Source organism: Haplochromis burtoni, unplaced genomic scaffold, assembly GCF_018398535.1.
Source record: "Haplochromis burtoni strain Fernald_Lab_line unplaced genomic scaffold, NCSU_Asbu1 Contig_104, whole genome shotgun sequence".
NCBI lineage: Eukaryota > Metazoa > Chordata > Actinopteri > Cichliformes > Cichlidae > Haplochromis > Haplochromis burtoni.
In genome coordinates, this window is record NW_024582465.1 from 106,056 (window position 1) to 134,019 (window position 27,964).

General features: G+C 40.3%; 1 protein-coding gene across 2 annotated transcripts in view; it reads right to left on the reverse strand.

Annotated features, from left to right (window-relative positions):
- Window positions 1-27,964, reverse strand: part of nell2a (neural EGFL like 2a) — an 84,019-nt gene that overhangs the window by 30,120 nt on the left and 25,935 nt on the right. Inside the window, exons 10-13 of one of the 2 annotated variants that reach the window (XM_005927782.3) lie at window positions 27,878-27,964; window positions 26,186-26,291; window positions 25,509-25,637; window positions 7,380-7,505 (exon numbers count right to left, since the gene is read on the reverse strand). In XM_005927782.3, coding sequence (XP_005927844.1) covers window positions 7,380-7,505; window positions 25,509-25,637; window positions 26,186-26,291; window positions 27,878-27,964 — 448 coding nt within the window. The remainder of the gene's footprint in view (window positions 1-7,379; window positions 7,506-25,508; window positions 25,638-26,185; window positions 26,292-27,877) is intronic. The other variant, XM_005927783.3, reaches the window with a different exon arrangement.

The window sequence follows — 27,964 nt, forward strand, 5'->3', positions numbered from 1 at the left end:
ATATGTACTTGCTTTCCAAGCACAGAATAAGTCTCAAAAACCTTCTAGACTTTATCCTTTTCAAATCTTCTTTTCCATACTTAACATCTCTGTATCCCATCGTAGCCCGAGAGGCTGCAGAGCACAAGCTGTTCATTAAAGGTCCATACAGTACAGTGTTCACTCTCTCAGCTGGAGAATCTTGTTTTTCAATTCATATCATCATGTTGTTTGTGGTGAAAACTTTTAATGGTTGCTAAACGGATAAGCAGTCAACTAAATCTCTCCAAAAGGGTTAAGACTCTTGAAAAACACAAATACAAAGCTTTTAGTGCTAATCTGGAGTAAACCGTTTGGACCGTTTCTTGTTATTTTAAGGATTTGGGGGTAGCTTCAAGCTTGCCAGGGGACGGAAATAAACAAACTTCTCTGAGCTGGTTTCTCAAATATATTTTCTTCAGACATGAAGTAAACTTTTGGAGCGTTCTTTTTTATTTATTTATTTTGCTCAACTTTTGTGCTTTTTTTATGCTTGCACTTCGTAAAGACAGTCAAGACTTAAAGACGGCACCTGAAAGGTGAAAGGATCAGAAACCCGAATGCTTGTTGCGGTAGACCTGAGCCGCATCATCCATTTCCCTGCCATCACCCAATCCATTATATCTCCTGAGCAGACCGTGGGCTCTTCCAAATTGAAAGTGACATTGTGATGAGCTCCTCCATCGAGAGTATGATGTATGCGTGCAAGTGTGTGTGAGATGGATTGAAGGGCACTTAGTAGGGCCCACTGCACTGCTCCTTTAACACACACACACAACTTCCCTGCTGTTGGGCAGAATTAAAGTCTGCTCATGGGCATATAAAAACAGTAATAGGAGCACAGGAGAGAGGAAAGAGAATTAGGTGCTTTTCTTTTTCTTTTTTTCTTGCCAAGGTCACATCTGCCAGAGCAGCAAACACCAAGCTGTCTCTTTGAACACACACACAGGCAGCAGAGCCACCGGGTGTATGAGGGAATCCAGAGTGTGCATCATCACTATGACCCTTGAGTTTTAGTATTGGTTCCTGGTAATTTGGGTTATTTAGGAATTTAGGCTTATTACACTCCTGCACTCAGTGTAAGGGACTCCTAATTTAATCACCAACTAAATCCCTAAAATGCGTACGTGTGTGGTAGCGTGAGAGAAGCATTTCCTCGCTGGCTGCTGCTGCTCAGGCTGTAGACAGATAAACAATCAATTATGTACAGCCTGTCACCAGGGATCTCTCTCTAGCTGTCTGTTTCTCCTCCCGCTTGACTCCATCCACCTTCTGCCAAAACAACACCAGTTTCATTGATGTCTGACCTTCCAGCTGCTTTCCCCAAAACAATGTAACCTCCGATTTAATTTTACAATCCCAAGCTTGAAAAGACTACGATCTTATAATGTTTTACAACAAGAAAAACTTCTGTTCCTTTCTCAGTTTGCCTATTTTGGTGACCAAGACGATAAAAAAAAAAGAAAACTAAATGATGAAGAGCCAATATTTATTTGTTCCTCTAATAACTTAAAGCCAGGACTGGATCACAGTTTTGGGGATTTTTGTACAATATGTTTCCCATTTTGTTTTAACATCTGCACCTGGATGATGTGATGCACAGTCCAGTCAATGATTTTGTACTATTTCTTTACCAGGAAATTTAACACGATGCAAAAAGAAAAAGAAAAAAAAGACCGCAAGCAAAAACAAAATTAAATTGTAATGTAAATCCTTTACTGTGTTTTGAAACTGATTAGGAGAATATTTAAAGGCGAGAGGAATTTAACTAGAAGTGTTTTTATGGTTTTTGTACTTCTTAGCAACTTCTGCAACAAAAACCCTCTAGGGCACCTTTAAAATGCCAAAGACACAACACTGTTCAGACCAGCAGAAATTGAAAACTTTTAAGTCTAAGTGCCCATGGGATCCTGTTGTTCAACCAGAATACAGATGTCCTTTAAAAAGAGGGGAAAAAAACCCTCCATGTCAGCTGCAAGACCTTTTGAGTCATCAGATTAAAAGTCATCTTTTCTGATCTCTGCTGTTGACAAACCTCCTGCTCCACCTGTGGCCTTCGTCCATGCCTTACGCCTTGTCTCCCGCCATCCCAGCCCTCAGCCGGTTCCTCAGCCTCAGGGGCCCAGGTCTGGTTATCAGGGGATTAGAACCGGGACACACACTAACTACATAGGCACCTTAGGAACAAGGGGAGGCGTCCACATATACACCTAGCAAAAACACACACCTCAGGACAGCCTTCTTTAATAACGTTTAAACGGAGAGCACAACCAATCCCCTACCTTTCATGGATTAGCTGCTAATCTCACAGAGCCGGGAGCACCTCGGGCACTTTGGGGAAAAGATGAAGAATGGGTGGAGGGGGAGAAAGGAGGCGGAATCTTGACCTTCAAGATGAAGGATACAGTAGCAAAAGAAAGTTGCACATGCTTCTCTCACTGTACCCTCAACCATATAGAGCCTCAGCTTTTGGCTGGACATATTTCATTTAAACAAGTACACAAAGTCCCCATGTTCCAGTCCACCCCCAGCTGGGGTCTGAGCCCATCCACCTCCCTCACCGCAGGTGGTTTTCATGTAAAATATGGTCTTCTGTCTGAGCTCGCTGACCCCCTGATAAGCTGAGGATAAATAAAACCACAGTTCCATGCTGGTTCTCTCAGGCCTAAATCTGCAGATCAGCCCTTTAATACACTATCGTGCATATAAACACTGAGCCATGAAATGAGCTAGGGTCAATTTAATCCTCTTTACCAAGGCAGACTGGTTAACATGCAACACTGTAATGCGTGCAAAAATTCGTCCATCAATGCTGGAACCATTGTTTCTGCTGAGATTGCAATTTGTTAATTGGTGAAAGGCGCCATAAATGATGTAGTCACACATACATCATGCGACAGCTAGTGCGGGGGGGGGCTTTAATCTTTTCTTCCGCAGCTATAATATTTTATGTGTGAGCAACTTAGAGGAATCAGCATTCCCTTTGGACTATTTTCAAACACAAGCAGATGTTCAATTACTAAGAAGTGGTAGATTCCTGCAGCTAGTAACTTAGCATCTTCCTGTTGTTACTGTCAGTTACTGCCACTGCGACTACCAAGGTGGTACTGATCTCAGCACACAGGTATACATTAGGAGAAGTGTGTTTTCTGGCACATATATACTTTCCATTAAGGAATAAAGGCACCTAATTTGACTATAATTTGGCTTACTAATTAGTCTAAGAGGTAAGGTGATACCATACCACTGACTGCACACTGTATCAGACAGTGATAGTAGCTGTGTGGAAGAACACAGTCCAATAAAACTGCAGGGAGATCATGACGGTAATTTGACTGAAGCAAGGGGGAAAAGTCATTACATCAAGCCTTTGCATAAGCCTAGGTTTAATCACACAAATTGACTTTTATAAGGAGGCGCATAGCTGTGTGTTCCACTACAGTGGCTTGAAGGCATTTTAATAGAAGACTACATAAAATATAGTGACACAATTTAATCCATTGGGTTTGTGGAATTAATCTTCATTGTGAATCTGGGGCCTGAGCACACAGTGGAAGAAAGACAAATGGGTAAAACAATATAACTTGCCCACAGCTCAGAAGACTAGAGAAAACACAGTGATTGAAATCACACGAGGTACAGTGGCTGTCTAAAGGTAATGTGGAAAAACGACTGAGTAAGCGAGGATGTTTCTTTCTCTAAATAAATCACAAGCGCACAAGACAAAAAAGATGAATGTGCTTTTGTTGCGGCCGCAAAAATGCTATTCCTCATTCTCAACTTTAACTTGTTTATGCCTGTTTTTAAAAACACTTGGGGAAAAAAAAAGTAACTTTGCTCTGTCATTCCCTGATTTCCATTAATAAAGGAAGAGAGAAACTACAGCTAGGAATGGAACAGGAAATGGGAGGTTTCAAAGTCATCATGTTGCTGAGTCTCACAGCTTTAATTCAAACTCCAATGGCACAGCAGGAAGTCTGCGAGCCTAAATCTGCCAGCTCCTTCGCTGTGCTGCCACTGAGTTCGTTTGCATTGGTGCAAATTGCGTTTTTAATTACAGGCACAGAGGAAATGCAGCATGTTGCCTCCTCTTCGGAAATGATGCGCAGAGGGAGCTACTTAGCATCGTGTATCACAAGCTGCAAACAACTGCTGAGGAATGAGGCAGATCTGCTGCTCATCCCTGATGAATGACATTGTGTCAGTCGCGTAGAAGGACAGGGACATTACATCATAAAAGGATTACTGATTTTTTCCCCCCTTTATATTCTATTCTTAAGTGTGGATGTGCACATGGTATTTTAAAAGTGACACATAGAGGTGAGCTTTTACATAATCCATTTAAAATATGACTTCCCATATTCCTGCAGCATTCTTCACATTTGAGTAAATCTCTAACACTGCAGAATCTTTTCACCTCTTTGTCCACTGATTTTTGTTGCTTAATTTCCTTTCAAAGGCTACTGGATACTGCATAATATTAATAATAATATATCAGTTGTGCCAAGTGAAATTCATATATATAAATATTTCAGTTGGCTTTCATTATTATGTTATTTTTTGACTGAGTGCAAAAAAAATATTGTACAAATTTGCAAATCTTGATCACAATTGGGAAATTTGCCCCCCTCAGGGTTAAAATACAGAACATTCATTAGATTTAGAAACTGAAAAATTGCCAATAATTTCATGATCTTCAACTGAGTGTACACAGTGCATATCTAGGGAACATCCATGGCTTCGGGGCTAAGACAGTGAGAGCATAAATATAAATAATAAAAATATTGCAAACACTACAAGGCAAGTGGCGGGGTTAGCAAACCGAACGGTTTCCTGGTAGGAGCTCCTTCTCTAAAGCACTGCCTTAAGCTTCCATTGTCTGGACCTTGAATCCATAAATGTTGTGTTTTCTCTTGGCTAAGTACATGTGCAAATGTGGCTTTTTAAAAAACGTAGATAAATTACTCCTTTGTTGTGCTTTTGCACGATGGAATATCAAAATAAAATGATGTGACGTGGCTCTATTTCTCTTACATACAACAGTGCATCCATCTAGTAGAAAATGACCAGCTGGTATGACCAGCAGTGCTACACAAAGACATTCTTTCTACATATAATACGGACATAAAAGAAAGAATGCAAATCATCCACGCAATCTTTTGAAAATGACTTTGGTTCCAACTTTGATCACGAACAAACGGATCTGCCGCCTCCACGTACAGGTTTGCTGTTTCTCAGGTTCTCTTTGGCGTTTTTCTCCTCACACATATACACATACACAGAGTACATTCACACACCATATGAAGACTGCACACACACATACACACAAAGAAGACAGCCTTCTTCTTTTTTTTGCTTAGTGTGTGGATAAAGTCTGAGCCAACTATTGGAATCCTTTAGAAAAAGTTTGGAGTTGTAAATATGTTATATAACAAACAACTGACAGTATAATAGGGTTGAAAGATGGAAAGTTTTTCTATATCATAAATATATGTAATTACTTTTGCAGTTTGACAAAGCTGAAGTTTTAACAAAGACAGAATTTGTAATCTCTATTAATTCAAGGCAACTGAAAATTGATTTAACACTTCGTCTCAGCTGTCAGTGTTTTCTTTGCTATCAGCTTGTGCTGACTTATAGTATCAAGCAGTCAGGCTAATAGTAAGTGGTCCATGGTTGTGTTCTCTATCACTGTGGGATACAGCTCAGCTAAACTAAAGCAATAATAGGATGCTAACCTCCTTGCGACTAAGTTGGAATTTTATTCACATCTAGTGATTGGCTGCAAGTAATAATAATAATAATGGATTGCATTTATATAGCGCTTTTCAAGGCACCCAAAGCGCTTTACAATGCCACTATTCATTCAGTCTCGCATTCACACACTGGTGGAGGCAAGCTACGGTTGTAGCCACAGCTGCCCTGGGGCAGACTGACAGAAGCAAGGCTGCCATATCGCGCCATCGGCCCCTCTGGCCAACACCAGTAGGGAAAAGTGCCTTGCCCAAGGACACAACAACCAGGACAGAGAGCCCGGGGATCGATCTGGCGACCTTCTGGCTACAGATACGCTTCCCAACCCCCTGAGCCACGGTCACTCAGGGGGTTGGTAGTTGTGGCAACCAGCTGGTCTCCCAGGGGATGAGGGTGTTGCATGCCCGACCTCTGAGGGACTACTTTCAATTACAAGGCAATTGCTCAGGTTGCTTTGTGGGAGCCAACTGGTCTCCAAACCAGTTTGACTTGGATTGACTCAGTCATTCTCAGACAGATTAGCCAGCGTTTGGTAATTGCAAATAATTTCTACTTCATTTGTAAATGTAGACAGATTGCCAACATGTTGCAATCAATCAAAGTCAGTCTGCACTGATAAGCGCAATTCATCTACAATGCATCTGTGGTTGCATGTGGTTGTGGTTGCAACTGGTTGCCAGCTGGTTAAATTCTTATACAGTGCATAGGTCATTTTGCTGCAACTATGTCACTATCTTTAGAGGAATTTCAGAATTTTTCAGAACTGACTCTGAATGCAAGTAATCTAAATTTCTGTATATTTAGATAGACACAACACATCTGTGATTTTTGTTGATTTATCACAGTAAAATGCTTCATCATCACAAACACATTGCATGTAATAGGTAATAGTTCACTCATAGCAAACTCGTAGCACCAAACTTGATTCAAAGATGGCAGTTGACTGCATGCTGTCTCAACCCTGGTCATGCAGCGGTCTCCAGCCACTGTTTACCATAGTGTGACTGTAGATGTTAAGTGACCAAGGTGTACAAATGAAATTCTGACATTTATCCTTCCACATGCACATCAAGTGGCAGATTTGCAGACACGTGTCTAACCAGCCATCGTCTGGGATGTGACAGAAAAAGTTAGAGGCGTAGCGCATGGCAAAGCTTTACAACATGTTTTGCAGGTATTGCTTGATACCTATGTCTTCCTGTCATCACATGATTTTTTTATATTACACATCTTCCTCATTCTGTCAAACATTGCTGATAACTCACAATGTTTATGTCTGAACTGACTCTTGCTGACACTGGCTGACTCTTGCTCTTCTATATCTCCAGACTTCTGTGCAGCTTTTGGCTGAAGTACTTGTTACGACATAAAATACCATAATACCATCCTCCAGTGCATGACTAAAGATGTTAATGAAATCATTTCTAGCTGGCAGTAACTTGCTGTAAGTATGCAGACAGATTGTTCACGCCCATGCAAAGGCATTATCCTTGTGCATATGATTTGAAGGTCTCATAAATGTCTTCACAAAATAGCTGAAACAGAGAAGTAGAATGAAACCAGAACTTTGTGTACTTGACTGTCAAAAGGCTAGCATACGAACTCACCTGTGCAGGAATAGTCATCGATCCTGATGTAGCCCGTATGGCAGATACACATAAAGGAACCGGGGGTGTTAACGCACATGGTGTTCTCCCTGCAGTAGTGCTTTCCTTCAGCGCACTCATCAATATCTGAAGAGAGGGGGAGAGAGAAAAGCAGGGTGAGAACAAAGCTAAATGAGATGTGGGTTGCTCACTGAGAATTCTTTCAATTGAAAACACAACTAATGAAATTACTGGCCAGATAAAAAACAAGCAGTTATGTCCCATGCTGAAGGCTGATGGTCTATTGATTACTATTATCTGGGGTGTTGTATATTACTATTACTTGTCACTTGAACATAATCATATATTTTTTCTGGACACTTGCTGAAAGAAATCATTTGTTTTTTTTCTTAGGTTTTTCTTAAGTTTGATTTTCAGCATAAAAGAAGCTCATGTACATCACTGTTAAACTTAGCCTCCTTGCTGTATTTAGGCCTTAAAATTGCAATGCTCGATTTTCAATCATCCATCCATCCATCCATTCGCTTCCGCTTCTCCTTTTCAGGGTCGCGGGGGGCGCTGGAGCCTATTCCAGCTGTCATAGGGCGAGAGGCGGGGTACATCCTGGACAGGTCGCCAGTCTGTCGCAGGTCCCGATTTTCAATCAGTCAAAATGAATCATTGCACATAGCGGCTTGTCTGCATTTTTCGCACTCACTCAGATGATCTCAGTGCTTTGACCACTTTTTACACAGAACCACTCCACTGGAGAAGTTCATTTAAAAGGTGGGCACACAAACAAATACATTTTTACTCATCCTGCGTGATTAAGCCTCTCCTAAACTGAGCAGAGATAGTCAAATAACACTGTGTACAAAAAACAATGATAATAACAGTGGGATAACAGCTGCAATGGGAGTGATGTCAATAAAGGACTGTGTATGCAGAGGCTCCACAGAGGTCTAATTGAGCAAAATGAGCAGCACCTGTTAGGGCATAACTTGGCTGTCTAAGCGTTTTAGTTATTTTCTTACAATGCGACCGTATTGCACTGGATTTATATTTCTTATTTGCAATATCGAACCTCTTCACACCAACGGTGAATAAGAACTGTTCTCGTAAATTTGAATGAAACATGTTTCCATGCTTTGAGGACAGGGACATGATCGCACAGACGAGCATCGTGTCCGTGCTTGACTCATTCTCATGCTACTCACTCTACCTCAAACACCTTGATACAGTTTATCATTGTGCTGTGCATTTCATTACAGGGATAAATTTCACACTCATCACTGTGCAGCCTATGAAAAAAGCAGGCTGGCAACAAGAACAGAACCCACACTCTGTCATTTTTATTTATAAAGATCTCCTCCAAAAGCTACCTCAGTATATCAGCACTCCTCAAATTTTAAAGCAACTGCCATCTAGAAAATAATTTAAGACTGTTTAAAAATATATTACAGAGAATTGTACAACTTGAATGATCCATCTCAATGGCTGACATTTAACTTCAAATATCTGCTCTGCCATCAACTCTTGGGCTCTGTGTGGCTTTGTTATGTCTGGCTATACATATTATTTGCATTTATCTTTGTTTATTCTTGTTTATGTATTGAATATATATTTGCCATTTTGCTATATCTCTCTATTTTCTAGTCTCAAATAAAGGTTACACTTTTTCACTGCAACTCAAGATTGCATGATTTTTATTACCCATGCAATTACAAAATTAAATTAAATCTTTAAAATACAGCATGTCTCAATGGGGGGTGGATCATGCTGGATATGTACTGATCCACTGATATGGAGGGGTAATGTGTTAGTGTTAAATATCAACTTTGTACTTGTATGAATGCTCCTAATGAGACAGCGGATTGTGTTCTGGGGGATCTCCTCCAAAATCTAGACCAGGGCATCACTGAGCTCCTGGACAGCCTGAGGTGCAACTTCACAATGTCCCAGATGTGAACAATTGGATTTAGGTCAGGCAAGCATGGGAACCAGTAATGCAGGGGTGGGGAACTCCAGGCCTCGAGTGCCGGTGTCCTGCAGGTTTAGATGTGTCCTTGATCCAACACAGCTGATTCAAATGGCTAAATGGCCTACTTAATATGTCTTGAAGTTCTCCAGAGGCCTGGTGAACAACTAATCATTTGATTCAGGTGTGTTGTACCAGGGTGAGATCTAAAACCTGCAGGACACCTGCCCTCAAGGCCTGGAGTTGCCCACTGCTGCAGTAATGGGTATGAGTTCCTGCCTTCTGTATATACTCTCGTGAGCAGCGTTGGGTCCAAGGATTACATCCCAATGCCTAATGGCAATCAGGTGCTTTTGCCTAGACTGTTAAGGTCTTGGCTATGCCTCCCCAGGTCATCTTAGACCCACAACCCAACTGGTCATGCTAAATGATGTTACAGGCAGCATAACATGGCTCCATGGTATGTCACACATGCTCAGGGTGATCCTGCTTTCACCTGTGATAAGCACAGGGCACCAGTGGTGGACTTGCCAATTGTGGTATTCTATGGACCCTCTACAGCCCTGTCCAGCTCTCCTAGAGTAATAGCTTGTCTCCTGAAATCTCCTGTATCCTCCTGAGACTGTGCTGGATGACACAGCAAACCTTCTGACAATGGCACGTACTGATATGCCATCCTGGAGGATACTCTGGACTACCTGTGCAAATCTGTAGGCTCCAGGCATCACTTCATGCAGCCAGTAGTGACACTGACCCTAGCCAACTCCAAAAACAGTTTAAAAAAAAAACAGTCAGAAAAGATGAGGAGGGAAAAATGTCAGTGGCCTCCACCTGTAAACCATTCCCGTTTTGGGGGGGTATCTCATTATTGCACCTCTGGTGCACCTTTTGTTCATCTCATTATTACAAAAGCAGCTGAAACTGATTAACACCCCTTGGCCAGATCGGTATTATATAATTCATCATAACCAGTGCAACAGGATTATTAGGTGGGTTTTTTTTTTCAAAACTGAAATGCAGCAGTAGACGTGGACGTTTAATAGCGCATATCTCTAAGACTACCCCTGGGTGGAGGAGATCCCTTTAAAAAGCTGCTCAGAAGTATCACTGTGGGATTAGGACATCCAAGTCTTACTCTGTCATATGGTCAGTAATACAAAGACCACTTTAGCCTTGGGCATCTGTTATTCCAAGCAGGAAAGGCTTCTTAGCGTTTGGAAGACATTTTCTCATGAGAGCAATAGCATATACTGACATAATTTAAGAAGATAAATTTTTCCACAAGGAATGAAAAACAATCATTCCACTGATCATCATTTACACACAAATGTTTGTGCGTATGGGGTAGAGTATGACGACTTGAGAGCTATTTTTGAGTTAGGTTGACTTAAAGCTGTTGTTATTTTTTATGACCGCAGTCAGCTGGCTATCGTGGAAGATGACGTCCAAGCTTTTATCTGTCAGCCATTTATCTAAATAGAAAGCACTGATTCATCCATTCAGCTCTCTGGAACTCTAGCTACTCTGTCTTAGTTGGATGTGTAAACAATTATTCCCTAACATGTTACCATGACAACTTCATTAACCAATGCCGTGGCTTTGTTTTTGGCGGCTTTATGCTTCATGATAATTAATAGAAGAAACTTTGCTAGTGCAGCTTCAAGATCATAATTTATTAGATTGTACTTTGTTTTTCCTTCTCACTCTCATGATTCCAATTTTGGATCCATATTAGCTGTTGCTAAGGCAACAGCTATTCCTGGGTTCTAAACTGCATGCCAAACCTTCAGACAGAAGATGCAAAATACTGCCAGGGTAAACAAAATAATCTAGATAATGTGATGCAATCAAATGCAATTCAGTCAAACTGAACAAACTCAGCCATGTTACATCCATCAGGGCTTTATTTCTACTGACAATACAGGTCAATTGAAAACAATTTATGAGAGACAAGTTCTATAGTTCTTGACATTACCAATTTATTATTAATTCTGTGTATTCAGTGTCTATAAGTGAGCAAAAGGATACAAAACCGCTGAATATGTTCTGTGCCAGATGCTGTAGCGAAGAGCACTTCAAATTGAATTTCAATAGATTTGCATTGGCATTCACTCAGCTTGCGTGTCCTTGGGTAGCGCACCGCCCACACCCCGCAAAATAAGAGCTCAACACCTGCCTATAACTGTCGCATTCACATTTACTTGGTGTTCTTCCTTTCACAGTTCCATCAATACTTGCTGCCTTAAGCTATTCAGAGGCTTCCCGGATAAATAAAGCAAGAAGACAATCACAAACCACCTATGAAGGTGCATGCGTCCTTCACTATATGGATGGAGGCCAAACCTTTACTAGCTCTGAAAGAAAAAGGAAAACAAAGGGAGGTGATGAAGGCAGGAAGAAAATGCAAAGCAAAAGAGAAGGTGCAGATAAAAGGGCAGGTTAGTAGAAGAACTGGATTAGAAACAAAGGTACAAGAAGCTATAATGCAGAGCCGATGAGATGAGACAGATAGGGACAAAGAGCGAACGACTGAGATTGAGAAGTGAGAGAGATAAAGAAGATGGTTGGAAGAAAAGAGCAGGTAAACCTGTAGAATAAACATACAGAGTGAGAAAGTTAAAAAAAAAAAGTTGTGAAATGGTGTAGTGTGTCTTAGAGAGTGAACAATTGAGACTTTAGATGGAAGAGAAACAGAACTGGAGAGAAGGCACCAAAAGGTATTAACTGAAGAGGCAGTGGAAGAAAAATTCAGTGTGTTCACTATTGCAGCAGTAACCTTGAGCACGGATCTGGTGACAGCTTCCCACTTTCTGATTGGCCGTCCATAGTGCAGCTTTGATTTAGAGCCTATTAAGTATAACCATCCATCCTGCCCCTGGTGACAGCAGTTACGTATGTTAAAACAATATGTTAGGGGGTGAGATGATGAGGGGCATAGTGTGACTGCGTGGGGGAGAGAAACCATCTCCATCTCCATTAATGCACTCCATTTTCCTGATTGGCTTGTCACATGGACATACGTGATGCACTAGGCAAAGAAGGTTGGCCAGGAGTCAGCTGCAGCCTTTATCACTGAACGGAGTGCTCGGGGTCAATCTGTTGCCACACAGCGACTGATGGCTCGAAAGTGGCTGTGCTTTCTTTTTTTTTTTTTTCATCTTTGCATATTCATGCATAACAACTGAATCAATCATAGTCATATCTGAGGAGAAGGAATAGCTTTGCATTGTCTAGACAAGAAATATATCTCCCATGCTTAGAGAAGGATGTGTCTTTTACTTCCTGCTGCCACACAATGAGATAATGTGCAAGTCACTTATTTAGGAAAATATGAACAATAAAAAGATACAAAATGTTTTTTGAGTAATATTTGTGCCAGCAAAAAGCAGCAAAATCACCCTGATTGAAGGGTATGTATATATACTGTTACAATATTTATTATGTATATTATGCATCACCAAAATTCAAAATAATGACTTAAGGATGTAAGTAATGGCTGTAAGGAGAAGCTGCAGACATGTGTAAGCATTTGGTTTCAGAGAGCTTCTTCTTTACTGTTCGATCGACAATATATGATGGCTTAAAGAGAAGATGTGTTTTATACAGTCACCACAGACACAGCACTCTGGGTCTGCTGCTCAAACCTTTTGTTTGTGAGAGGCAGCCAATCAGGAAAAAAGATAGCTTAAAAGGAGCTAAAAGAAGAAGAAGCTTGTTTCAGACGATTAATAAACTAAGGGGCTGCACCAACGCTCACTATAAGGTAAATGTGGATTATTTTGAACTGTGAATCATGCAAAGCTACTCTAGTAGAGTCTAATGTCATGATGTGAAGGTGTGTGTGAAGGGGGTGTGACTAAAGTGCACGTGGTTGATGAGAAATGCTGGGATGAGTGATTGACTTTTCAAAATGCAACTACTATCTCAGTAAAAGATGATGCCTGTGTACCCAAACTTTATATATGTTTATATAAATATAAATGCATTCCAATGCAACTTTCATTTGCATAATGATACCACAAACCTGCTTACTAAGTGCTGTTGTGTTGACATTTAAATATTCCCTCTACTGCTAAGTGATAGCACACAAACAGTTTGTAAATAGGAAATAGCAACTTATCCCTGCTCGCTTGCATAGCATGTAGTTTTTAATAGGGACTACTGTCACTATCTTTGCTTCAAACTGCAGTATATTCAAGATGTAGGAATAGGGAGATAACAATGCTATTTCCTTTGGACATCCAACAAAGGAACCCCATTTCTGTCCCACTCCACTAGGGACTCTTTTCCTCTCCCACTCTTTCTCCTTCTTTTTTGTGTTTTTCATCTGTTCATTCCTTCCTCTAACCAGCTCACTTACTCACGCAGATGGTTTCCAATAAACAGCAGAGAAGCCAGGCTTGCCAAGATGTTGTCTGATATTTCTCAGTAGCCAGTTCCTTTCAAATGTACTACAGTGAAAAGAAAAACCGCTATAGACAACAAGCTGTCCCTGCTGGACAATCTGTGTTCCACTCAGCAGATTACCTCCACTGTTGGCCTCGGTTCCTTGTGGACGGATGAATGCGTTGGAGAATGTTATAAAAGGCCCGTTTCAGTGTGGGGGGAGTCTCTGTGCATTGTGATGCTGCAAGTTGTATTGGAAGGTGAGCCTGGGAAAAACTAATCAAGAAACGAATTTACTCGAAATAAAGTACTTTTTTGAAACACTGAAGTGAGGTGCTTATAAATCTGTCTGGTTTTTAACTTTTCCAATCTTTAGGGACAATTACTTGCTTTCATTTACACCCGTAGGGAAATCAGAGTGCGAAAGAACAACAGTCAAATGCGTTTCTTGGAAATGGAACAAAGATGATTCGTTTCTGAGCCGGTACCTAAAGATGAACTACAGATCAGCAGAAAACTGTTTTCAGCACATTTTCAACTTGCCAATTTGGACAATCACTCCTAAACAAGCCGGCCTGAAAACACCCAAAACAAATATGCAAAACGTCACTGTCAATTTGGGTAGGAGCGGGAGCCAATTAAGAAGACTGAGTGGAGAGAATACCATTAGGAGGCAACAAGAGTATAAATCATTCTGAGAGTGCAGTCGTCTAAATATCAGACACACTGTAATCAATCACTGTAAACACTTAGAAGCCTACCTGTTTGGGAAGAGCCTCGCTGCAAGTAGAGTTGCCAGAAGGTGTGTGTTAGACCATGTGTTTTTGTTCTCTTGTCAGTTTATGCACACAATCTAGATCATTCAACAGCAACTTAGAATTTCCACCTGGGAATAAAGATTCATCCAATTTTGCAACAATCCTCGAACCTGCAAACATCTAACAGGCTTGAAGTGCACGTAGGTGTGTGTCAATAAAGTTATTTTAAACACACACGTTACTCACTTCAATTTGGAATGACTCAAGTGAATGTCATGGACAAAACTGCCTTGTTTATGTGCGGCAAGCCTGAATGGGGCTTTGGTCTCCATCAGGGCTGTCATTAATCTGGGAAGTGTTTTCAACCATGCGTAAATCGATCGAGCATCATCATCATCCATCACACGTCACTCTGTGACTATTTGTAGCCTGTAGGCCAGAGGTCTAAACAATCACTAACAAAGGAGCATTAACAGCTATCAGAGCTCCCTGGAAGGCTGATTGGAAGATCATGCTTAGTCTTGAAACATGTGTTGCTGCGTACTGAGTTTTGCTTTTTCCCTGGGTTTTGCATTTCAATGCAGAGCTTTGGTTGTATCGAGAGCTACATGAGGATCTTTGTAGAATAGTTTTGATTTTATCTGGAATAGGGAACTCTAAAGTTATTCTAAGATGTGGCAGTTTATTGACTTGCTTTTAAAATATGCATACAGTACCTAGTAATTACTTAGTGGGATGCATGAAAATAGCTTGGGGTGGTTACTCAGCTTTAAAAGAGTTCCCTCTACTCTAACAGCCCCAATTTTAAATATTTTGACTCTTCACTGAAATCAAAGTAACCGTAACGCACTGATAAAAAGTAGAGCTGAGTGTGATCCCATCTGGAAAAAACCACAGAGGAGTGATCTCCCATGTGACATTTAAAGGGTAGTGGGTGAGTTTGTTGAGATACTGTTATTTACACAGGAGGGAACTATCTCAGTGATGGTGGTACCGTCTGTTGTGGGTGACATTTCGGCAGGGTCACAGAGGTAAACACACATGACCAGTCAGGGTGTGTATATGTTTCCCTGAGTGTGCATGTGTGCCATTCATCAAAGTGCGTGGGGGTCAGGGCCCTAGCAGGTGGGGAGCCCAAAGGCTCAGGGCTCATCCCAGCAGTGATTGGGTTTTGGAGCGGGCTGTGCTCTTCAGTCAGTGCCAATTAGCCTGCTGCCACCTTGTGACATTTAAAAGACAGCTGCAGCAATGGGATTGGTCTGCGCACAAACACAAGGTGTACTTCGACTATGCGCACACATACACACACATTCATGGCTTATGGGTGATAACACATTCTGCGTGCAAGTGGTCCAGTCCTTTTTAATCAATTATTAAAATTCTTGCTTTTATTCTCTGCCCAACAGTCTCATTATCCTGTGGTTGCTTTATCATTTTTAAAAAATATGCATTAGGACATGTTATGTGCAATTTTGTTTTCCTTGCTGATTTTAATATTCTTAACAAAAAAATATAAAATTAGCACAAGCTAACTGGTTGTGACCAACTGACTGCTACCATCTTTGAAAGGGTGAATCTGACTGAGAAACGGAGGACAATCAATCACAGGCTAGCCATGCACTAAATCATACCCTGCTTTATCATCTTTATTGTTTTGAAACAATGAAGAGTATCATTTACAAAACAAACATCATATTGTACTACATCAGATTTCAAATTATTGATGGAGACCATAAACTCATCGGGGAAATGTTTACTGCGCTCATAAATCAGTTTTGAAGTGGGTTCCTTTTCTCATAGACTTCGATACAATTGGACTTCTTTTTGCAACCATTGTTGTGGGGTGGCAATTAGAGAGAGTGCGCGATTAAGGTGCTTCCACAGTGACTTCACTTTGTCATTTACAGTGGGGGGAAATAGTTTTTCGATTCTCAGCTGAATTTGTAAGACTGCTTGCTCGCAAATAAACGAGATGTGTTGAATTTCTTTTGTGGTTTCATTTTAATGGAGAGAGACAGAATATCAACTTGAAATCCGGAAAAAAAGCGCATCACGTAAAAGTTACCAATTGATTTGCATGTCATTGAGTGGAATAATTAGGTGATTAATAAACAAAACGTGACATAGTAATTAAACCTTTGTTGTCAAGTACAGCGGTTTCTTGTAGTTGATCACCAGGTTTGTACACAGTGGTTCTCGTCTAAAATTTTATGGTACGTGGCCCAAACCGTTATCACCTCAATGTGGTGAAGTCATCCTGTACCATTAACAGAAAAACAGCCCGAAAGCATAATGTTTCCACCTCCATGCTTGACTGTGAGGATGATGTTCCTTGGCTCCAAATGAGCATTTCTCTTCCTCCAAACACGGCGGGTCGAGTTGACGCCAAAGGGCTTGATTGTGGTCTCATCTGCCCACAGGACTTTCTCCAAAGTCTTCTCTGTACTTGTGGAGTATAAGGAGTATGAGGATCGTGTGGGTGCTGAAAGATTTCATTCCATTACAATATAGTGTTGTTATTAACGGTGCTCTTGGTGACTGATGTCTCAACTGGCTTCAGATCATTACCCAGCTCCTCCCGAGTAGTTTTGGGCACATCCACCACCTTTCTCGTGATCATCCTCACTCCATGAGGCAAGTTCTTACACTCCAGACTGAGTGCGATTGTTGTTGACTTTATGTTTCTTTCATTTCCAAGTAATTGCAAATGAATGGGAGAAATTGGTTCTGTGGATGGGTGTTCTCTATATGTATAATGAGTTGAGATCCGGATTATCTGTAACTGATTGATTACTTGTAGACAGTCTGTGGGAGTTGGGGATAAAATACTTTTTGACAGTCAATGAAATTTATAACCTTTATGTAATGTGTTTTTTCTGGATTTTTGTTTGTCTCTTTGCATTAAAATAAATTACCATGAAATTTAGAAACTGTTAATTTTCCTCTTGGTATGTCCATCTTTTATATACAGTTGTTATATTTCCCCGTTTACAATTGTAATTTGTTCAAGTACGTAATTGATCTCCATGTGTTGACATGCTTGTTTTCCTATATGCTGTATCCTGTGTGCATTTAAGGACCAATTCACCCAAATATCACATATAATGTATTCAAATGTTATCTTCCAGACTATTGTTTCTTTGTTTTTTTCTCTAGCTGTAAAGTTGTACTTAGTGTCCAAAATATCACAAGAACAAACAAACAGATAGCTAGGGGAACAACTCCACACCTATTGCCTGTGAACCTAAATCCTGGCTTATATATCTATATTATTACTATTATTACTGCTCTAATTCCACATCAGTAGTCAACATGTCCCACTCTTACAATGCATCATCCTTTTGCTCTACATCATCCTTCTAAGATAAACAATCATTATCACAGCAAATATGTAATAATGCACAGATTATAGGAGTCCCGAGCACTCCAGATTAAGTTTACTTCAATGCACAGCTGTTTTAGGAATTTGCCTCTATTTTAAATATCCGTTACATTTGATCTAAATAACAAATTCAGGCTCAAAAAACAGACAAGCCAGACACTCAGAAGCATTGAGGCAAACACGTCACTAGTTTTGTTGATTTGTTTATAATGAAACACAGACTACTGCTATTCCGATACTTCTGTAGGTTTTCCGCGTTGTAAGCATTCCCAGTTAAATTCCATTCTCCAGCACCGTGCTGCAGTAGAGACGGAAATCTTAGAGGCTGATATCTTCATGGTTAGATACCTTTCATGTAGGGTGTTTTACTTTTAATTTGGATCAAATGACCCCATAACGCTTATATAGTTACCTCACTTCTTGTTGTACTATTTAACACTGGAAGTGCTTTTGTCTAAATGCGGTTCATTAAATCATGATTAATTCAATAATGAGGCTGTGCCTGCATGTAAAGCGAGTAAAGTGAGTTAATAAAACGCCACAATCTGTGATATTGTATGCACACAAAGCCCCGTTGCATACTCCACTTCTTCATTTAACACAATATCGTTCCGTTTTTAACATTTCCCATATGATTGCAACCAAAAAAATCAAACAGCTCTTATTTTTGCACAATTCTGACAGTGAATTTCTAAAGTAGGGCATTTCAAAAAGCAGACAACAATGGGAGATGTCTCTCTGCCTGCAGTCCTCTACAATGCTGAGATGAATAATGGCATTATCTCAACACGTTGAACTATACTGATTGTTCAATTTAGAGACAATCACACAGTCTGTCACTTCTCCACTGCTCGCCGCTCTGTCTAATTCTGTCCTAAACACATGCACGCATGTAGCAAAATAGGCCTTCAGCCTGACTGCTCTGTGAGAATAGGATGGAGAGAAAACTGGGCTCTTTTTCTGTTGGGGAACTCAGCGCTCAAACACACAGACAAACACACACACATACATGCAACTTCACACACACCCACACAGACTTACACAAAGGCAGGGCTAGTATCCCCCTGAGTTTTCCCTACTGCTGTTTCTATGAAAAATTTACACAGAAGTGATCTCATCGGCTATTTTGAGCGCATCTCTGACCTAGGAATGTTTTAAAGAGCTAGTATCTGCTTCTGCTTTTAGTGATCTTTGGCGTTATGTTTGACATAACCCAAAAATATGCGTATGTGTACATATACATAAAGTTTTGTATGCTGTGTACCCATGCTTTTCTTTCTTTTATGTTTTTTTAATCTCCCTACTTTGTTCAATACAATAATTGCCTTAAAGTTTGAATTATAATCCCACCTACAAGTGTTGCTGCATTGAAGCTCATTAAGAATTGAAAGCAGGTGGTTTCATTCATCTTTCTTTACATCTCATTGCAGCCACAAAATGGTGCATGAACACTAACATTCTTTTGTTGAACTGAGCATCACTCACTCACACACAAACACACACACACAATCATGTACTGTGTACAGAGACAGATGAAGAAAAAATCAATTGCTTTTGAGAGAACTCCATCATCAAATTGACTCAATTTCAGGTTTCTCTGTGCAGTCTTTGATGCAAAAACTAACCACAATCACGGCCATCCAATTTCATAGCAAGAGTCAGCCTGCTCTCGAGATGAATGGAGATGAATACTTGGGGCCTGAAGTGTTGATGTTGGAGGCACAGGTCTGTCTGCTTGCACTCACTTTTACGCTGGTAATGACATGGGTGGCTACATCCTTATTTCTACAAGAATGAACTGCTGAAAACGTTCAAAGAGCTTGTGTGATAAACTTGCAATCACTAAAGAGCAAAAGGAACCAAGCTGCAAACTTTTAACATGTTTTTTGAGTCTTTCAATTCACACTACTACAATACTGCAGCTCTTTCAGCTTAAGTGACACTGTTATGCTGGTTATCTTGTTGGATATATTTTTAGGAAAATGGGATATTTCTTTTATTTCCTTCCTAAAAACAATCACTAATTACAAATATCTGTAACTACATCTGTTGTGTAGCAAGCTAGCAGCTGTACTGTTGAATTAAGGTAAAACACCTTAAGGTAACTGTTGTTGTGATTTAGCACTAAATAAATAAAATTCAATTGAATTGAAATGAATTAAAGACTTGCTGGGATATTTACACTACATGTGTATGCTTCCCACATTTATTTATGTATAGTAATGTATTGTGCATCCTATAAGAACTTAATGTTGTGCTTTTATAGGTGATACTTTGTTGTTACATTGAATACTCTGTATAAATGATGCACTGATCAGTTATTCGGATGGGACATCAATCTGATCCGAACTTGAAATGCCAGGCCGAGTGTCAGTGACAGCAGACACGATCGATCCAATTCAATTTTATTTTGGTCTGTGTTTACAACTCACTACATTACCTGTGGTGGACTGTTTGCTAGCAGGAGACCTAACATACCACGAAGAAAGCTAACAGGAAAGGGTCAGTAAATATCACAGTCAGTCAGCCAGGTTATGGTAGTCTTAAATGCTTGAACTGAAGCCAACCGAGCTTCACTTTAGGATCATAAACACGTTTCTCTCTTATCTGTGAGGGTTCTTCAGTTCTAAAAGCTGATGGGGAATAGCAGGTATTTAACCTCCAGTGGGGGGTTGTCACTTGAGGTGGCCCTGAGAGCAGTTGACCCACCCTATTATCATGCGAGTCGTAAGGGTCACATGATCTGAGGGACTTCTTAGAACTGAAGAAGTCCCTCGGATGAGAGGTGAAACCCATTCATGGACCTAAAAGAAAGCTCAGTTTCCATCAATTCAAAGTCTTAAGATGGTCAGCGCAGATATTTTATGCCTATAACACTAACACCTCTGTATGCTTGCAGGAGTTTTCCTGCTTTTATAATATTGTTACTTCACATACTTCTTGTGTGGACAACAGAGATGGGCAGTAACGCGTTACTGTAATCTGATTACTTTTTCAAGTAACGAGTAAAGTAAGGGATTACTATTGCAAAAACGGTAATTAGATTACTGTTACTTTCCCGTAAGCACGTTGCGTTACTGCGTTATTAAAACCGTGATTTTCTTGCGAGAATGTCTCATGACAGTGACGTAAGCAAGTGCGACGTTCGTGGCAACAGCTGTGTGCAGATCAACAATGGATAATATATCGAGTGCGGGAGAGAGTAGGAGCGTGCAGCGTTTAAAGCGTGGAAGAACTGACCTTACTTTGAGTTTGATTCCATAAAAAGTGACAAAAACATTAGCGTCCGCTGTTCACTGAGTGGGAAGAAAACCCCTTAACTTCCGAGCAAGCACCGAGTGCGCTACCACGTAATGTGAAATTCACAGAGAAACTCGCGGATTGTTCCACTGACCGCTGCGGCACACCTGCACCAGGGTAAACCTCCGCCTACGTCACTCCTGCTATACAGGTGAAAATAGAGCAACAGGACCGCTAGTCTTTGATTTTATTTATTTTCTGCTGTGTTTTACTTGCATTTATTTGAAAGACTGAGTGTAAACACAAAAAAATATTTTATTTTATGTGCTGGAATGTGCAGAAAATAGGTTTAAATGTTAAACAAATTTCTTCCAGTCAGTGAATGTTGCATATAATTAAATTTTTGCTTGATGCTCACTTTGAACGTCTACTTAAAAAATACAAATATGAAGGCAACCAAAAAGCTCAACACGAGCCTTCAAAACAGGGGTTTAGATACGTTTAATGTAACTAATTCAACAGAAAGTTTAAATTCAGTCTTCTTGTTATTATACAAAATCCTTTGCTTCAGTCTGACTCATACTCACAATCTTCCTGATGTACTGCCTACAATATAAGCAATATTTTCAAGGTAATGGTTTAGGTATAGCATTTTAAATTCCTTTCTCCTGTTGAGAAGCTGTACAATGTTTCATATTCTATAACTAATGTTTAGTAAGTAGCAAGTACCTCCACCACTGTGGGATTTATTACTGGGTAAGTGTAAACAAACACACAACAGCAATAATGTTTAAGAAAACAAATTATTTAGCACTGTGCTAAATTATTCCTGTTGCACATTTGTTTACACTTACCTTTTGTGACACTGGTTCCACCTCAGCAACGGCGCTGCCGTTAATGTTCGTTATTGCCCACCATTGTCTGAATGTTGTTTTCAAGGACATCATGGAGATACACTGCTATGGTGGATGAGGGTTGCATTTACTATTTGATTACAACCTGCAACCCACAGCATTACTCCTCATTAACTTAAGTCAGATAGTATCTGTAATTATGCAGATTCCCTCTGACTAATTACCTGGACAACTGCTCATACCACTAAATTAATGTGCGATCCACTGAAGCTGTGAAGTACTACTACTCAATCATTTTACACCCTTGTTACAATTTAAAAAAAAAAAAAATAAGAAGCCTGTCTTCTTATGTGACACTTGAGCCACATCTTGATTACATTAGAGAGAGAGCGATGACTGTAGGCATGAACTCACGGACTGAGGGTCTAAAACTGCACAGACACAATAAAAAAAAGAAAGATCAAGAAGGCTGAATATTGACAGGGCAGCTGTCGGGGTCAAAAGCAGATGAATCTAAATAACTTTGATACCCTGTTTGCTCATTAATGCCAGAGATACACAGGGGTAGCAGTTATTACATGATGTTTGCTACATTTTTTAGTACAGGATAGCATTGGAGATGATAAAGTTATCATTTTTTAATGACGCATCTGGTAAGATTCCACCAAGATGGCAGATGAGAAATTCATCTGAAGCGCCATCAATTTCTAGGGTGAACGTTTGAACTCTGTGAGCAGGTTTTTCATAGCTTCCCCATCAACATAAAATGACCTGCTCAATGAGGTGGAGACAATGTTTTTCAGTCGGGCAATTTAAAAGTGTGGGGCGTTCAAAAGGCAATAAAGGAAAACAGTGTCTCTTTGTGTAAAGGAAGAGCGCTGATATAATTAATCCCATTGTGTTTGACTTAAAAGCGCAGAAAGGCAGCAGACTTGTGAACCTTTGCAGGCATTTAGTAATACATGACCTCAGTGATGAGCGATCTGATGGCCAACAGAGAGACCAATAACATATGCACACATACAAACTCTGAGCTTGTTTTTATATCAGAAATTAATCTACTGACTAAGAGGACAAACACAAGGGTCTCGAATTGTATTATGAAAAGCAGTTATTGTTGATGTGGACACAGATAATGAGAGGATTACATTTCCCATCACAACAGGATTATGTGAAAAAAAAGACCATGAATTCAACTAAGGGGTTTATGGGAAAATATTTTGAAAATGCTCCCATGTGTTTCCATTTTTTAGATAAAAAATGTAAAAAGCTGACTCTGATGAAAGCCAGGCTGTGTGAGAGAAAAGAACAGAATAGAATAGAAGAGCCCTTTATTGTCATTGTACATGAAATTGTGGAAATCTACCTTCTGTTAACAATGACAACAAACACTACAAATCAGGCACTGCTGGGATTTGAACCCAGGATCTCCTGTTTACAAGACAGACACTTTAACCAACTAAGCATAAAACCAGCAAAGTATAACATTTAAATAGAATGCAGTCATTTGCAAATTATTTAACTCTCCTGGGTTTCAGGGCCTAATTTGTAGTTTTTGTTTTTTCATAATGTGCTTTTGTCTGCTGAGGCACCTTTATCTGAGTTACAATATGCATGACCTGTAGATTATTTATCAACTGTTTGTCCTATACAAGGCACGATTCGGTTCTGATGAGATGTTATTGCTATCAATCATGGTCAATCATGTGACCTGTCACAGGCGATAAGATGCCGCTGCCCTGTGTTTCACAGTCTGATGAAGAGCAGGTGTGCTTGAAACATCACACATTAAATAACAAAATTGGAGTTTTAGGATGAGAACCATTAATTCTTTTCTATTTTTCATAACAAGCTGAATATTTTCAAAGAGTGTTTGATTACAAGGCCAAAAAGTTTAAAGAAATGCAGGATGTGGTTTAGCAAAGCTGTCCTTGAATAAGACATCATCTTGATGGCGACATACAGTATGTTGCTCCAAAACCGGCCTTATCATTTGCATCAATGGGAAGTTACTCATATTTATGGACCTCACACTATCATCAATACTGTACAGAATGGTTTCTCTGCCATTTATGCATCAAAACGCACGCAGAGTCCATGATTTTGATTTTGCAAGCAGCTATTTGCTGTAGCTGTTTGATGGCAATGTTTTTTTGCTCCCGAAGGCAGTGCAGTGACTTCAGCTAGAGAATCAGTCTGTTTTTAATGCGGTGCTACCTGAGGGCACAAAGATTATGGCCATTTAGAGCTGGTTTCTACTTGTCCCCTGTACAGCACTTTCTCCAGATTCCCTGAATCCTTTAATGACATCATGCAACCTGAGGATGAAAAACCCAAATTATCTTATTTTAAGACTGAGGTACATTATTTTTAAGTTAATCTATGTTCACCTATTTTCCCAATTAGTCGTTCACAGTGCTGAAGCCTTCTTCATCTTTTTAGTCTTTTGTTCTCTCAGTCTGACACATGTTGTCAGCATCAAAACAATTTTACATTCGACAAGTATTTATGGTTTTAATGATTTACAGAAATAGCTGCATTCTCTTTTTATTTACAGCTTCCAAACATTTTTGGGTACAGAGTGGGGGGTAACCTTTTGAATGAGATTTAGTCAAACTAGGAAACTAATAACCTGCTGCTTCGTAAAATAAAAACTATAAACATTTAGAAACGGTGACCTAATGTTTTGGATTCTTTGTGCTGGATTATCTACCAAAGGCCTGAGGCAAACTTTGTACAGTTCGTTTTATAATTCTCCAGACTGAAAAGCATAAACACTCTTTTGGAAGCTGGAAAATAAGCTGTCACACTGACTGTAAGATGACCTCTGCAGAAGTAAAAGAAAAATCTTGGCTATTATTATGTTGGCATGTCTAAAGGAAGGAAAATGATTCATATAAAACATTATAAAAATGCTGTATTACTTTTGGAACACTGAACAAGTGAATGAATACATCAAAAATAAGAAAAGTAAGAGAGAATAAAGAGACTTATATCCAGTATATCCTTTGATCAGCACGTCCTCATTTTCCACCTCGCTGCAAATGTCATCTCTAAAGCGCTTTGTCCCAAGACTTTTCCATCTCTTGTTAGTCTGTTGGTCCTGTCGTGTACACATATCTGTGTGCACAGCTATTCCTCTCCAGCCTTAAACCCCTGTGGTTGGCACCACAACATAATATTGTCTCACCACGTATATCAAACTGTCTCTCCTCTCAGTCCCTGCCAGATCCCACCATCACCTCCAGAGTTAGCTGCTCCATTACTTCAGGTCCAGTTTCTCCTGTTCTTTCTTTTGCCAATGTTAACTTTCCATTCTGCACATTATTCTTAATTTGACAGTGTACTTAGCTCCTCATCATGCTTTTCACCCGACATACACTGCTAACCCCGACCACCTTTTCTTCACTCCTCTGTCTCTAAACCCTCTCCCACTCAAGTTCTGCTTTTCAATAAATCTATAAAACCTTCGCCTTTGTCTGGGCACTGCTTTTGGGAGCAGCTAGATGCTAAACTTTAACACAGAGATTGTTATTCAGAACCACACTATACCTTCACAGTAGGCATTATCATCTCGCAGTGGGCGGAAGCCATCCTTACAAACACAGCAGTCTCCTGCCTCCAGGTTCACACAGTCAGAGTTCTCCATGCAGCCGTTGCCCTCTGAGCAGAAGTCATGACCTGCGGGAGGCAGGGAGGAAAAGGGTGAGACTCAGAGGATAGAAAAGGAGAGGAGTGACAGAGGCATACAGAGGCAGTCGAAAGGTTATATCATAGCTCCACACCTTTTTTTTTTCCCCTCCACAGTATCTTAACTGTGGTGTTTTTTACTAGTATATGAGGGCAATACACTCAAATATGCTCTCTACATCTGACTTCACAGAAAACTACGCTGCACTATGAATGAGTAGGTAAAAATTTAAAGACCATACTTATTATTTTACAACTTTCAATTCAATTTTCACATGCACTTTTTAACTGCTGCAATTTATTTTAAAATAAAGGAGATCTTTCTTACAGAAAAGAACAGAAAAACTACCCAACCACCTTGTAGAGAGAATTCATTTGAAAAAAAAAATGTGTAAATGTCATGCTGAATGACCTGAAATCAAATGTCAAAATCAAACAGTTAGCATATAAACATGCTCCAAAGGTGTGGTGGTTTCGTGCATTAACAGGTCTGAATTCTTGCATGTTTTCTGAAGCATAAGATCATGCTTCTTCAATACCTCTGCAGACTTTACAGCATCTGCCACTCAAAGCAATCTGCTCCGACTCCGGACAGTTGAGTTCGGGACAAGGCTCACTGGGGACCACTCGATGCATGGTCCTGTCCTGTGAAGAGAGGAGGCAAAATCCTTGTCAGCAACTTCTTAGGTGAACTCTGCCCCCTTCATTTCCTAAGGGCCCAGAGGTAATTATATAGGTAATTATTCATCCATTGTGTTTCCTCTTTCATGGCCCCACTCTCCCTGCTCCCGCTGTGTTCATTATAAGCCAATTACTCATTGGTCAATCACATTTTTTCACCCCAAAAAAACTACCTGTGGAAAGGGAAAGAAGAAGGGGAAAGCACGCTCTTCTTCTCTTGTTATCCTCAGCAATTTACATCAGGATTTATGATGCATCTTTATTACACTAACAGTGAATCAATCTTCTAGATTATCCCTGCATGTGCGTTTAGTCAGAGTGTAAAACCTGATTATGAGGTTCTGTTTCCCTGCATGCCTTTGGCAGGCCAATGTGATGATCTCATCCTTGTACCTCCAACTGATGCCCTTTTAGATTCCAGATTGCCACAGATAGTTCGACAAAAACAACAGACCTCCTCTGTTAATTCCTAGTGGACAAATGTTTTCCTAAGGATAACCTTAAATCAGGAGGTTAAAAAGGCATCCTTATAATATGCCATCTCGGCTCACGCACAGGTAAAGTTCTGGAACAAACTTCCCCCAAAAGTCCCCAAACAACTTTCCAAACAAGCCTTGCCATCTACTTCTGGCCACCCACCACCCAAAACTTGCACCCCCAACCCAACCCGCCTCCCTCGCAGCCAGCAGGCAGACAGAAGATCAGAGACGTGACAAGCAGCTGTCAGGGGAAGCCTGCAGAAGTCTGCAGCAGTGGGCTGACTGACAGCACTTCTTTGATCTGCCTGTGACTGCCAGTCAGTTAACTGGGACTACAGATGGGCCAGGTGTGGGCAAGCAAGCCAGGCAGCTGTCTGAAACTGCAGATTCTAATGGAGCTTTGCAGAATTCATGGAGGAACTGGATGATATGATAGAGCTGGGTGATTAAAAACTTCAAATCATTTTTCTGTGATTGATTGGGCCTGCCTGGAATAATGTCATCAAGCGAATTACTCCCAAAAGTGAGCAACCCACCCATCTGGTGCACCAGGCAGACAAAAGCAAATACTTTGAATAATTGGGGAATGAATCTAATTTGGGACCACTGTGGTATCTGATGATTGGTACTGAAGAATAGATGTGGCATTCTCTGACTGACAGGTATACCTCCTTTTTACATTTTGGCCTCCAAATGTAAAATTGAGTAGTGGGATTCGGTCTTCTTTTCTTTTTTTTCTTTTTTTTTGTAGGACAGCGACAAGACAGATCAATGAAATTGAGCTAAAGCGGACAAACTCACAAGATGGGGTATTGTATCCTGCCACAGTGGGTCACACAGCGTAAGTATTTAGTAAGCTGTCATGCAGAGCAATATGGAAATTAGGAGACTTGAAGTGTTTAGGTCCATGAGGTAATGTGGGGTCTCTTTCTAAAAGACGTTCTAAAGAGCCTTCTAAATGAAAGTGGTTGCGTGTGTGTGTGTGTGTGTGTGTGTGTGTGTGTGTGTGTGTGTGTGTGTGTGTGTGTGCGTGCGTGCGTGCGTGTGTGTGTGTGTGTCGATGTGACTTACCCTGCATTCAAACAGCAGGCACCTGCCAGCAGAGTCACGTACAGCTTTCTGATCTCCTTCCACCAGTTCTCTTCCACCAAATAAGCA